The sequence below is a fragment of the Apodemus sylvaticus genome, chromosome 17, assembly GCF_947179515.1.
Source record: "Apodemus sylvaticus chromosome 17, mApoSyl1.1, whole genome shotgun sequence".
Classification (NCBI taxonomy): Eukaryota; Metazoa; Chordata; class Mammalia; order Rodentia; family Muridae; genus Apodemus; species Apodemus sylvaticus.
This window is the reverse complement of record NC_067488.1, coordinates 66,714,975-66,729,838: the sequence shown is the minus strand read 5'-3', so window position 1 is coordinate 66,729,838 and position 14,864 is coordinate 66,714,975. Positions and strand designations below refer to the sequence as shown.

The following is a 14,864-nucleotide window of genomic DNA, read 5'->3' as shown; positions in this document are numbered from 1 at the left end:
TAGTCCTAAAAGGCAGGAATTATAGGTTAGAAAAAGAAAGATTACTACTTAAGATAAGTCTTGCATAAGCCTATTTTCTGTTCTTAAAGGCAATGTGGTATTAGGGCTGGAGAGAGATGGGTCAGCAATTAAGATTGGTTTCCGCTCAATCTTGAAGTCAGGAGTTCAGATCTCAGCACCCACATTGGATGATTGACAAATACTGGTAACACCCACTCCCAGGGATCCCACACCTTCTTCTTAACATTAGGGATACCCTCCCTCAAGTGTGTGAGCGTGCACAAGCACACACATATCACCCACACAGACATATTTGAATAACAAAAACAATAGGGGAAAAATCTCTGTTCTTTATTTTGGGAAGCCAAAATTTAACATTATATATACTTGTAGGTTGAAATAGAGTGCTTACTTCTCAAATAGAATATTAAACAGGCAAAAATCCCTGGAAAAATCACAGACCTGGATATGATTAAATTCTACACTTGTGCACTAGAGAAAGCAAGACTTGGGAAGCTGCTTCCTTTAGGGTCCATCACTCTCCTTCATCTCCAATTTTTCTAAAACTGAGCTACTAATTGTCAGATAAGTCAGCATAACCACTGAGAAGGACCACAATATAATATTTGAGTCTAGGTTACTTACATTATTATCTAAGAAAACTAGCCTGAAGTCTCTAAACTTGTGGATATAAACATATGAACACTCCTAAAAGAGAGCTAAAAATAAACCATCTCAAAGTTGCTGCATTTTACTGCCAATAGGAAGCACACTCTCCCGCATGGCTAGCTGTCTTTAGCTATCCAAGCAGACATTCATTTCAAGGACTGCCAAGTTTCCAAGCAACAGCTATAGCTGAGATTTCTGCAAAGCAGTGATGTATAGTTTGGTGGTGGTGGTAGTGTGTGTCAGAAAAGATCAAGTACAAGTGGTAAAAGCAATAGGGTTAGAAAAGTGCCCTAGAAGAGCCCATTTCAATTTGACTGTGCACCATGCTTAAGGCATAGACAAAGAACAAAGTTAGATTGCTAAATATCAGTTTTTTTTACAGGGCATTTTGGTGATCAAATCTAGGGATTTAGACTGAGGTAGCTTTTGGGAACATAAGCCAGGGTGATTTTTTATGCTTTCACTGCATATTAATGAATATATTAGAACCATGGATACTTATAATGAAGTGAGCTGATTTTCTGGAAAATTAAAGCTTGTAAAACTTGTTATTATAAATGATTATCTTTAGATTAAAAAACAATAATGGAAAGGGTGTTTTTAATATCTGTATGTAGTCTTTAGAAAACCTGTTATTTCAGCCAGTGGCCAAGGAAAGCATAAACTTTGGCCACACTTATAAGCCTGGTCTTAATAAGTCAAGTAAAAAAATATTGTTGGAGGATACACAGTGACAACAGGTAATATTGGTTTGTTCATTAATCAAAAATTACTTTTCCCATGGAGGGAAGCTATGGCTTGATAGAGGCCATTATATTTACTATGTTAGATTCCTTGAAGCCACCATCATACTTAAGCCTAGCATAAGGATCAGGAGATTTACCTTATTCTCGAAGTACTGTGTCAATGCAAGAAGTTTAAGAAGAGAGAGAGCACAGCACCCTCCAGTTAACAAAGGGAATCAGCTTGCTGTCCAAGCTTTCTGTTCAGTCTCTCTCCTCTCACCATGGGTTCTACGTTTCTCAGAAGTTTGGAAACTTTTGATGTCATAGTAAAGTTGTAGGGAAGTGATTCTCTGTCTGGTTGCATGTGGGAGCCACCAGGAAGTCTTAAAGTGACAGATCCTTTAGTTCTACTTCAGAACTATTGGGTCAGAATCTTAAGAATGCAGGCTGGCTGAGTATGCCTTTAAGAGTTTCTCAGGAGATTCTGGTTGATAGTTACTAGGTTACTAGGTTACTACCATCATTACTAGGTTTTGCTCTTGGATAATTAAATGTTTTTAGAATGGTTCTTCAAGTTCACAGAAGGAGCTACCACATAATCTCAGTAAATCCCTAAAGACTACCCATTGCCATAAAAAGCCCCTTCTTTCAGTCTTCTTTATGGGGAGCCAAATACAGATGTCCACAGAAAGTGATAGGCCATGTTCACTATACTTTCAAAACTCAAAATTTTATTTTATTTTTGGTATACCATATCCAATGTACCAGGCCCTGAGCTAAATAATAATAAATAATTTAATCACTTCCATAGTTGTATAAGGAATTATCATTTAACAGATGAGAAAAACCAGCTCATTGAGGATAGCCTAAAGGCTTGCACATATTTCAGTAGCCTTATTAATATTGTTTGAGATAGCACATGTAGAAACAGAAAGACCTGATATGTAGCAAACAGCTAGGTTATCATGTTACATTAACTAATCAGTGTAATGCAATAGTCCTGTGAGATACAAATTACCATCAATGTAGTCTCATTTAAAGGTACGTAAACTGGACCAGCTGGTAATTGATAAGAGTTGAGATGCAAATTTAAGCTACCTGAGTCCAGAACCTGGGCTCTTAGATAATAAGTCATAAGGCTTAGCTGATTGTACTGAGCTACATTAAGAGTTTGATTCTGATTGGTATCAAAGTGTAGGTTTTCCCCCATACTAGCTGTAGCAGGTGTTGCCAGGCTCCAGCAATATTTCACTGAAGGTGGGGAGAGAGTATAATATGAAATGGGACTCCTTTCTTCCATCTCCACCCAGGATTTTGGGTTCATGTGAAAACTCCTGATATGGAAAAATGGGATTATTAAACATTATAGAAAAGGCAGTGGGAAGGAAGTAGATGCAAAGACATCTCCGACTTACCGCTTCCCTGGGATCTTTTGCTTTCTGCATTGGAAGAAACTAGAAGTAAGTTGAAAGTTTTAGGTTGAGGGCTCAGGCTTAGATGTAATATAAGATTTATCTCAGTGTTAAAATTTATCCAAACCTCTAAGATTCAAAAATCATTATTAATTTTCTCTTGAGGAAGTTATATCTGGTTCTTCCTACCAACCCCATGCTCCCAAAAATAAGATTCAGACTCAAAATATATTTACAAATACCTTGGCCATATAGCTAGACTCTTTTCTAATTAGATCATAACTAAAATAACCCACTTATTTTAACCTATATTCTGCCACATAGCTGGTTACCTGTTCTCAAGTACCATGCCTACATCTTCTCATGTCTTCTAGGTTGGATCTTCCCGCACCTGGCTCTATCCTAGAATTCTTTATCCTCTCAGATGTCCCACCTTCTATTTCCTGCGTAAGCCAGGGGTCATTGCCTTTTTGATTGACAGGTGATGCATCCATATAATACACAAGACAGTTTGTACATTTTCTTGCTAATTAATCTGGCTTTTCATCATGGGGCTTATTTTTTTTTAATCAATTTACTCTAAATAATTCAATAAGCTATTAGTATTATATCTTTGGGTCTTCAAAAACAGGTTCTCATGAACTGATTCTTCTGCTTTTATCTCCTGAATGCTGGTATTGCAAGGACAACATAAACCCATTTGTCTCCATTTATGGACTAGGCCTGATTTAGAAAAAAGACTGTAAAGCACCAGCTCCAGCAACAGACCATAAATTCTAGAAACTAGGCCATAAAACATTAGCTCTAGGAACAGACCAGAAAATTCAGAATAAGATCATCAAAGTCCCTCCCAAAGAACAGTCTGGGGATAAAGTAAAAAATGGGGAACTATCTTATCTCAGAGTGGGCCATCTGTTCTGGGCAGCCCTATTTCATCCTATGGTTAATCATTCATGACATAAGAATGCAGACTACTGACCACCTGTGACTCCCTAGCACCCATCAATGAAAATTTAGATTACCTAATCCTTCTAGGGAGTTCTCCCTGGTTCTCTATAAGATGACCTGTGTACCTTTGTCTGGAGTTGCCATTTTGGAGAATGGTTGACCCCACATTACTGGATGCTTCTGCGAATAAACACTCTTTGCCTTTTGAAGTGGAAACTTCTTGTTTCTTTGGAAAGTTAGTTATGCCAAATGATGCTTTGCTGGGGCACACAGGTGAAAGGATGTCTTGCGGAAGCAGACACACAAAAGAGTGTTTTCCTGAAGCAGACACAGGCGAAAGGATGTTTGTATATAGCAAACACATGAAAGAATGCAGGATGAAGGATTATAAATATGACCCCACAGACAGTAGGAGACGAGCATTGAACATTGGTTTGTTTTGCTCTGCCTCCCTATTCTTTGATAACAACCTGTATTGGTTCACCTTACATAGCATTGTTGAGCTCAGCTTGTGATAAGGATGCTATTGAGAGAAATTTGCCCAGAACTGCTCCTGAAGTACCTGCAGCAGCTTATCAGTTCTGTGGCCTCACCTCAGGTTGGTTGGTGACACTGGCTGCTTCTTCAGGATTGAACTACAGCTGCTGGCTCATGCCTGGCATCTGCCTGCCTAGAGGACTGGTCTGCAGCTGCAGTATTTGGTATCTGATATGGAACTGAACTGCTGCCAAAGAAGATTGAGCTACCACCAAAGAACTATTGCTGAACAAGTCCACTTCCCTCATATCCTAATAACTTTTCTCTTCCCCTACCTCTGCTGGGTTATGGGATAAAGGAAAAGTTGAGTCTTATTAAAAGTAGGCTGCAAAAATTTATGCTTACAGTCTTTGCATACTATCTGAGTTTGGTGGTCTTCCTTCAGTGATTTTTGGACCTTTACAGTATTACAGTGTGTACCACCATGCTTGGTTTTATGAGGTGCTGGGGATCAGGCCTAGGACTTCATATATGTTGGGCTAGCATTCTGTCAACTGAGCTATAACCTTATCGCTCAATAAGTTATTATAACCAGTATATTTGCTGAGTGGTTGCTGTATCTAAGAGGGGTTGTTGAAGATGGGTATTTCTCACATATGTTCCCTGGGACATTTGTACCAAGACCTTATTGGGTACCTGGAAATTCAGGTCACACTATAGGTTATCAGTCCAAATCTCTGAGAGCAGGAACTGATTTCAATTTGTTGTGTAATAGCTTCCTTTGAGTTTTTTTTTTTTAAATTTTTTTATTTACATTTCACCCTGTAGAGAAGCTCTTTAACCAGGAAGGCAAACAACTCAAAAGAGCTTAGGGAAGCCCCCAAAACTGACTAGATTCACTAGGCCCCTCTCTTCTAGAATAAGCAATAAAAACTGAGAGTGCTTCTCAGAAGAGAGTGCCTAGCTGCAAAGACTTTGACACTAGACCAGTTGTCTGGTAAAAGCAGAAACTAGCTGAATTGTCTGGAAGATGTTTAGACCAACTGAGGCACCTGGAAAGAACACTCTCCAACCAGTTGAGCTGCCTACAAGCTGTGCGGTGTTCTCCAGGTTCCCAATTTTGTGAGCTGTCATCCATGCTTTGATGGACTTTGGTGAAGCAGCTGTTCTTGAGTCATTTCTTGTATTTCTATAAGTAACCCCTCTCCCATAATTTCCTGTAAGTAGCCCTAATAAAGCTCTTGGATTCTGGTGCTATCTGTACTTTGGTATGTTGTGGGTTCCCTACATTGGAGAAGAGTAGACAGGTGTGTTGTATCTCCCCAGGAAAAGTTTTGTTACACAACATTTTTTTAAACACCTTTGTTACCCTTGTTAAATATGATTGTTCTCAGACTTGAGGGTACATTGGAGTTACCCAGAGAACTTGTAGGATAGCGTGTGTTAGGGGCTGGAGAGATGGCCCAGGGATTGAGTACTTGATGCTCTTCCAGAGAACCTGAGTTAGGGTCCAGTACCACCCATCTGTAACTTTAGTTCCAGGGTTTCTGATGCTCTTGTTTGGCCTCCTTTGTCGTGTGTTTGAGTACACACACACACACACACACACACACACACACACCCTGAAAACAAACAAAACCAAAGCATGCCTGCTCTACCTTAAGATTTTGTTTGGAAAGATGGCTCAGTGGTTAAGAGCTCTGGCCATTCTTCTAGAAGTCCTGAGTTCAATTCCCAGCAACCACATGGTGGCTCATAACCATCTATAATTCGATCTGGTGACCTTTTCTGGCATGCAGGTATACATGCAGATAGAGCACTCAGACATTAAATAAATAAATAAATCTTAAAAAAAATTTTGTGTTCAGTAGGTCTTGAGTGAAGTCAAAGAATTTGTATGTCTAGTAAGTTTCTTTTGAAAACATTTTTGTTTTATTGTTTGTAGTATCTAACAAGTTCCAAGTACTTCTGCTACTGCTGGATCATGCTTACAGAATCACTGTACTCGATACTAAAAAGGATATAAATATTAGATATCATACCTGTCATTAGGAAGGAGCATATGATGTGGGTGGGAGAGAGAGAAAATATAACAAGGAATATAACAAGGAAGCTAATCCCAGCACTCTGGAGGTGGAAATAGGAGTTCAAGAAGTTCAAGCTTATCCTCAACTATGTAAGGAGATAGATTGAGTATAGCCTGGATTTTACAAGCCTCTTTCGCAACCCTTGCAATCATGTGTGTGTGTTTGTTATATGTATATGTTTATAAATACATTTGTTTATGTTTTATGTTTATACATAAAATAAAGTGAACATGTCATTGAATGGAATAGTTAGAAAGAGACCGGGGTCCAAAAGGACGCTGGGGCCTAAGGATCAGTAGAAAATAACAGGTATTCTTGATTGGGATATAAAAGGGTAAGTATATAGGGTATAAGGTATAAGGTATGTAGAGGTATATAGGGCTGGTAGTAGATATTTGTTTGATGTATGCTTTGTCTGGGACATTTGAGGAGGGGGAAGGCCAGAACAGTTGGTGCTGCATTGTGAGGAGCCTTGAGAGCTCGTTTCTTTTTCTTCATTTTCTGCCCACTTCTTACCAAAGTACTGCACAAACAGAAAGAGGAAGTCTCCTCTGCCGAGGGTGCAAGAGGAAGCACAAGAGGGCTCTGAAGGCCTGTGAGCAGTCGTGACTGCTATCCTCCATGAGCCAATTACAGAAGCAACCGGAAGCCTGGTGCACCAACCAGGCAGGGTCCTTCTACACAGAGGGTGTTGCCAGCTAGGCCGAGAATATTTGGGGCAATTGGGTCTTGCTACCCGGATGGTGCTCTCTCTTCGTGGTCATCATGTCTTTGACCTCTGCTTACCAGCATAAATTAGCAGAGAAGCTCACGATCCTGAATGACCGAGGCCAAGGAGTTCTCATCCGCATGTACAACATTAAGAAGGTAAGCAAGAAGGTCCTAGCAAATCATGGAAGGAGCCTGGAGGCCTGCAGGCCCAGTAGTCAAGTCCTCGCTTTTTCTCCTTTGCTTTAAGTGGCTTTCAGCCACTTAGACAGTGTGGTTCTCACAGTTTGGGGAGATAGAGGGAGGCTTCCTTTTAAGGCTTGTCCTTTCTAGGTATGATTCTTGCCTTTTTGAGAGCATCATCTTTCCCCTACGACTGAGGGTGGGGTGGAAATGAGAATTTTTGTGTTGTGAGTGATTTGATTAAGGGCCTGGGATCTAAAATTTGGGGTTTACTTATTGACAATTTCTCTAGTTTTTGAGCTTTTAAGTTGCATCTCTGGCAAAAACCTTGTGTGTGTGTGTGTGTGTGTGTGTGTGTGTGTACATGTGTAATTATTTCCTTAAAAGGGGGAAAATTTAAGGAAGTGGTGTTTTCTTAAGGTACATTGGGGCTGTGAATGCTGTGTGTGTGTGTGTGTGTGTGTGCGTGTTTAGGAGACTAACTATGAAACTGGGCAAAGGTGATGCCAAGAGGTGGGCAATCTGTAGGAAGCAGGATAAAGGTTGGTAGTTGTGAGGCTTTCCAGGAAGAGAAAGAATGGACTTGTTGGAAGGGACCTTTGTGCATTTTGTAGTAAAGCACCAGGAATATAGTTTCTGTCATGTTGTTTGTAAAGTCTCTTGGGACCCTGAGCTTTATACAAAGTCCAACTTGTGATCAGCCACTTTTCTCACTACTTCCAGATTCAGAGGAGGGGTGGGGAAGCAGCTTCCTCTCTGTGTTAGAGCCAAGCCTCTGTTAAGACAAAATGCCAGGTTGTTAGCTCTTAGGAGTGCTGGTTCACTGTCTGGAAAGAACTTCTCACCTACCCTCATGTTTTTATAATAAAATCTCAGATTGCCATTTCTAAGAGAGATAGTAGAAGTGAATGATGCAGCCTAAGTCATGTATCTAAATGGAAAAAATAGTACAGTGGTTTAATTTTATTTTTGTCTGTGTAGACCTGTTCAGATCCAAAATCCAAGCCACCCTTCTTACTGGAGAAGTCCATGGAATCATGTCTTAAGTACATCAACAAGAAGTTTCCCAACATAGATGTCCGAAACAGCACAGTAAGAACTTGGGCTCATTTCCCCTCTTTCTGTAACATTATTCTTGCATGGCAGATTATTGCAGACTCTCTCCACTTTGTCCTGTCTTTAAGTGTAGCCATCTCTAGTTTCCTAGGCTCAGAATCGGGGCTTCAGGCATTGAGGGTTGTAAGCTCAGGTGGGAGTCTCCTGTGGTGAACTGGGGCACAGTCTTGACAGCCAGGTTCATGAGGACACTGGCACACACAGAGCATCTCCACCAGCCTTGCTGGGCACATCTTTTACTGTAGTTCTTGATCTACACCATGTTTCTTTGCTGCTGGATGCTATGTATCCACTGGCATATCCTGTACTTCTGTATGCAGCATAGTACTCCTGTACTGTGTTATCCCTAGATTTCTCTCACTCTATTCATAGTATCTTTATACTCTGCTTCTTTTCCTATTAATTTATATGGCAAATGTCTTCACTGATATGAAACTGAAAATCTCCTTTCAGCTAGCCTTCTGATTGTAGTCTGAATCACATCTGGCCATCCAATCCAGATAGAAAATTTCTGTTTAGAGACTGGAGAATGCTGGTGAGCTATTGATCCCACCCTGGCCTGTTCACCCTTAAAGAATGACTGGGTATTTAAATGTTCAATTCTAATGACTGGTTGGAGAGATGGCTCAATGGTTAAGAATGATATGGCATTACTCCTAGTTTTTAGTTACTTGGATCAATTTTTTTTTTTTAATTTTTCATGTCTTGTTTGATTTGTGTTTCTTTCAGCAACATTTAGGACCAGTACATCGTGAAAAAGCTGAGATAATTAGATTTCTCACTAACTACTACCAGTCATTTGTGGATGTCATGGAATTTCGGGTGAGTCTTCTGTAGCCAGGGTTAACATTGGCTTTATTCAGTGACCAAGCCTTTTTAGTAGGTGTTCCTTTATGCTGCTTATTGTAGATTCTTGAAAGAAAAGGAGAAAGTCACTAGTATTCAATAATGTCTAAGTTGTAGTGTTAATAAATGATATGTGAAATACTCTATTTACCATTATTACTTCAAGAAATTTGTAAGTGGATATGCTCGGTGGCACGAAACCACAGTCCCAGCACTGAGGAGGTAGGCCAGAGAATCAGAAGTTCAAAGTCAGCTTCAGCTACATATTGAGTTCAAGGCTAGCCTGGGTTACACAGAATCCTGTTTCAAAAACAATAAAACAAAACAAAATATAAACTTATATCAAATAGTATTAATATAGCCACTCTAAGCATTTAAAATATTATATAATCACATACCAAAATTAAATATATTTGGTGATGGATTATGGCTGGCTTCAGTTTACTGAGACATAGTTTTCTCAATTGTTTAAAAAAATGTGTTTATGTATGTGTGTTGTGTGTGCACTTGAAGGCATGTGTATGCCAAGAAGTGGGTGTGAAGGCCATAAGATAACTTTGGGAGGTTGGTTCTCTCCTTACAGGTCCTATTATTTCTTCTACTGTGCTTTGTAAACCAAGCTAGCTGACTCATGAATGCTCCATGGAATCTGTTATCTCTGCCTTCTATCTTGCTGTAGGAGTGCTGGGATTATAGATGTGTGCCACTACATCTGTGGGTTCAAGGGATAGAGCATGGATCATAAGACTTGTAGGCTAGTGTGTTTACCCTCAGGTGTAAATGGTGTGTATGTTATGTGTGCTCATGAGTGTGAGTATGTGTGTGTCATGGCATGTGCGTGGAGGTCAGAGAACAAACTTCAGGACTTGGTTTTCTGTTTTCACCTTGTTGAGCCATTTCCCTGGTCTCCTTTTCAGTTTTTATTGTTGTATATATGCCATAAAATTTACTATCTATGGTTCAGTGATATTAAATAAATTCATAATGCAGTCCTGTCTTTTCATGTTGTAAAATTGACATTTTCCCACCATTTAAACAACAGTTTCTCATTTTTCTTGTTCTGTGGCCCTTGATGACAACAATTCTAATTCCATTTTTATGATTTTAAGTATGCTGTTTTGTGTAAGTGGTACCTTTTGTATTTTTGTTATTGGCCTGTATAACTTAGTAGGATAGCTAAGGTTCATCCGTGTGTTAGAATATTGGAGAATTTCCTTCTTTTGAAGCCGAATTATATTCCATTGTGTGGTTATACTCTATTTTGCTTTCCTATTTTTCCATCAGTGAACACTTGAGTTGCCCTCCATGTTTTAGCTTTTGTGACTAATGCAATGATCTAGGTGTTCAACTGCCTTTCAGATTTTGATTGTAATTCTTTTTTGATATATGCATAAGTGGAACTGTTAGATTATGGGTAATTCTTTTTTAAAAATTTATTTATTATTGTCATGTGTGTATAGTGTGTGTGAATGTGAGTGTGCATGTGTCATGTCTTGTGCATGGAGTCAGAGGACAACCTCAGGAGTTGGTTACTGTCCTGTTTTTCCTCCTCCTCCTCCTCTTCCTCTGCCTTCTCCTCCTCCCTTCTGTAGTATTGGTACCATTTAATTACTACTAATAGTATACAAAGGATACAATTTATCAATATTTTGATATTCTGATTAATAACTGTTGTTTTGTTTTTCTGATAGTGAGTATCAAACCTAAGGTCTCACAAACACTAGCAAAGCTCTACCACTCAGCTATACCCTTGCCTCATTGTTTATAATTTATATCCTGTTAATTGGTGATGCAGAGTATCTTTTATTTTTTATTGGACATTGATATATTTTTTTTGGAGAAACATCTCCTTCAACTTCTTTGTACATTTTTGAGCCAGTTTTGTTTTGTTTTTGTTGTTGAGTGTTAGGAGGTTTCCATATAGGCCACCCCCTTTTGCATTAGTATTTCCTCACATATTTTATTATAAATATAGTAAAAATTTCCAAATGTAAATCTGGCATGGTGGTACGGACCCTTAATGTACCCAACACGTGAGAAGCAGAGGAAGACTGTTTTCTGAGTTTAAAGCCAGCCTGGTCTACATAGTAAGAACCTGTGTGAACTACTCTTTCACCCCACAAAAGGTAAATGTAGTACTGGTTGCTCATCTCTAATCTGAAAATTTGAGCTCTGGAATACTCTAAAATCTAAAACTTCTTGAGCGTTTTGATGTGACTGCTGTAAGTCTGTCCTATGTGACTAATTACAGTCAAAATACAAGACCATAAAAAATTGCATAAGATTATCTTTAGGACATGTGCTAGTTACTTTTCTGTTGTATGAGAAGACACCATAGCCGGGTGGTGGTGGTGCACACCTTTAATCCCAGCACTTGGGAGGCAGGGGCAGGCAGATTTCTGAGTTCAAGGCCAGCCTGGCCTCTACAGAATGAGTTCCAGGACAGCTAGGGCTACATAGAGAAACCCTGTCTAAAAAAAAAAAAAAAAAAAAAGAGAAGACACCATCACTGGGGGTATGTATAGAAGACACTGTTCTAGAGGGAGAATGCTCTAGAACAAAAGAGGCATGGCATCTTTAATGATAATCTCATTTAAACACATACAAGCTATGTACATGAATAATGTGTTTAGATTTGGTTTCCATCCCCAAGATATTTTATATATACATGTAAATATTTCAAAATTTGAACTATCCAAGGCATGAGACACTTTTGAACCTAAGCATTTTGGTTCAGGGATAGTTAACTTGTATAATAAATGCTGTTTTTTTTTTTTTTGGATCTCCTAATTTTCAATACTTTGCCATATTGCTTGTCACCCACTTTTCCTCCAAACCATTTTCTTTATTTGCAGACATTATGACATTCCTTTCCCAAAATATTTTAGTATACATCTGTTAGGGACAGGAATGTTTTCTTACATAATCATAGTACAATTATCATGCTGAAAAAAATGTAATATTCTCTGATATTATTGGCTAATACAAAGCCCATATTTGCATTTTCTTGTTATAATAATTCTTGCCTTTGTCTTTCATGACCTTACCATTTGAAAATTCCAGGAAAGTTGTTCTGATTATGTCTCAGTTTGGATTTGTCTTGTTGTTCAAAGCTTTTGATAGCTATAGCACATAAGTGATATTTTGTTTGGATTTTAAAGCATAATTATTTACTGCCTTTTGGAAATTAAACATTAAAAATAATTTCATACAGCATTCTAAGATGCAAATTGATAATGCTTTTCATAACTGAAAAATTAATGGAGTAATTATGCTTCTAGTACTTGTCTTAAGGAAACAAGTGCAATGTTACATGTCCAAGAATCTACTCTGTTGCATTGTTTATAATAGTGTCAGTATGATAATTGATATAGCCAATAACAATAGAGATTCAGCTAAAAGCTCATGATAAGTAAACAAATATTAGGCAGTTGTTAAATATGATCACATATATTTGCATTAGTTGGCATGCAAAAACATTCTTTATATATTGTCAAATAATAAGAGAAAATTACAAAACATTTTTTTTTGTTTTTTTGGATTTGGTTTTTTCAAGACAGGGTTTCTCTGTATAGCCCTGGCTGTCCTGGAACTCACTCTGTAGACCAGGCTGGTCTCGAACTCAGAAATCTGCCTGCTTCTGCCTCCCAGAGTGCTGGGATTACAGGCATGCGCCACCACCGCCCGGCACAATACATCTTAAGATGTAATTGTCCTTTAAACTATATATTTACATATATAAATATACATATACAGAAGATTGGAATTTCTGAATGGTGGTATTATGAGTGTTTAAAGAAAACTGGAGATGAAAGGGCTAGAGAGATGGATCAGTGGTTAAGAGCACTTGTTACTCTTTCAGAGGACCTGGGTTTGGTTTCCAGTATCTCTAACTTCAGTTTCAGGGATCCAAAATCCTTCTGACCTTCACAGGCACCTGCACACACATGGTGTAGTACATATTCTCACACACACATATATACATTTTTTTTAAAATTGGGGGAGGGTGATGTCTTAGTGGGTAAATTTTTTTTAAATTGGGGGAGGGAGGATGGTTTAGTGGGTAAATTTCTTACCATAAAAGTGTGACTACCTGAGTTTAGATCCCCAGAACCCAGGTAAAACCCATATATACCATAGTGTATCTTTGTTCTTGGTGCTCTCATGGTGGGTTAGAGACAGAGACAGGACAATGACTAGAATCTTGGTGTACATAGCAGCAAACAAGAGGTGGTCCCAGCTAGGTGTGATGGTTTATGCATTTAATTCTTGCACAGACAGATCTCTGTTAGTTTGAGACCAGCTTGCTCTAAATATTGAGTTCCAGACTAGTAGAGGCTATGTGGTGAAATTTTTGTCTCAAAAACAGCAACAGCAAAACAAAACCCCACAACAAACAAACATAAACACAAAAAACCAAGAGGCAGTCCCAAGCAAGTTGGAAGTTGAGGACCAACAACAAAGTTGTCAGTTCTCATCCCCACACCACGAGGTCCCAGGCAACTGTTAAACTGGTGTCTAGAATGATGTCTACTTTCTAAAGATTCAGGTAAATGGAGTCTGATAAGCATGTATTATTTTGTGTTTTGAGATTCATCTACATTATATCATGCAATAATGATTTACTACTTATTTTTGCCGAGGACCATTTTACTGTATGGATACAATAGAATTTATTTACTGGTTTGTGGGTTGCTTCTGGATTTTAGCTAGTTTGTATAAATTGCTATTAAAGGTCAAGTACAAATCTTTGTAGGGATATGGCTTTCATTTCACTGGACCATATGGTAAGAATACATTTTATGTTTTTAAGAGTTTTTCCAATTTTTAAAATAATTGGTGTACATTATGCATATGTCTGGGATACAGTGTGATCATTTGATATATGTACACAGTGTATTGTAATTAAATTACAATAATTAGTATTTCTGTATTCTAAACACTATCATGTGTTTGCATGGAGAACTTTCAAAATCTTCTTTTGCTCTTTAGAAAAGAGTGTCAATTTTATTTTATTTGTTTTAAATGCCAAACTATAAAAAGTTGTTTTATATCACCTTGTGGGGAAATGGGGCCTAGGAACTGGAGGTCATGGGTTATGTACATGAACATCAGTGCCTGTGCCTGTGGCCTGTGGCACCAGCAGGTAGTCTAACAGAGGTTACTGATGTTTGTGAGAAGGAATGTCTTCCTCTTTTGAACAATGCCCTTCCTTAAAGTAGAACCCCAGGGCCTCTGGGGAAGAAGTTACTTCATTCCCCAGTTTGGTAGCACACATCACTTTCTTCTTACTCAATTTCTTCTTGACTTTTATCTGCAGGATCATGTATATGAACTTCTCAACACCATTGATGCCTGCCAGTGTCATTTTGATATCGTAAGAGCCTTTATAATGTTTTTCTGTCGTAGAAGAAAATTAAGGAAAAGGCCAGGTGTAGACAGAGACAAGGGAGAGTGGGGCAGAGCTGGACAAATGACTGTTTCATTTATTCCTTCTCAGGGCTAAAGTTCTCTTATTTTAAATTAAAATATGTATTTATTTATTGTGCGTATGTGGGTGTGGTGGTGTGTATATTCATGTGTTATAGTACATGTGTGGAAGTTAGAGGACAATTTGTGGGAGTCAGTTCTTTTTCTACCATGTGGGTTCCAGAGGTCAGACTTAGGTAGTTAGACTTAGTAACAAGTGCTTT

The 14,864-nt window shown here is 38.5% G+C and overlaps 1 protein-coding gene across 3 annotated transcripts in view; it reads left to right on the top strand.

Annotated features, from left to right (window-relative positions):
- The first annotated feature begins 7,006 nt into the window (after nucleotides 1–7,006).
- Nucleotides 7,007–14,864, top strand: part of Nckap1l (NCK associated protein 1 like) — a 43,211-nt gene continuing 35,353 nt past the window's right edge. For 2 of the 3 annotated variants that reach the window (XM_052161153.1, XM_052161150.1), the window contains exons 1-4: nucleotides 7,007–7,185; nucleotides 8,191–8,301; nucleotides 9,055–9,147; nucleotides 14,492–14,548. In XM_052161153.1, coding sequence (XP_052017113.1) covers nucleotides 7,084–7,185; nucleotides 8,191–8,301; nucleotides 9,055–9,147; nucleotides 14,492–14,548 — 363 coding nt within the window. In that variant the 5' untranslated portion in view covers nucleotides 7,007–7,083. Of the gene's footprint in view, nucleotides 7,186–8,190; nucleotides 8,302–8,778; nucleotides 8,861–9,054; nucleotides 9,148–14,491; nucleotides 14,549–14,864 lie in introns of those variants that run through there. The other variant, XM_052161151.1, reaches the window with a different exon arrangement.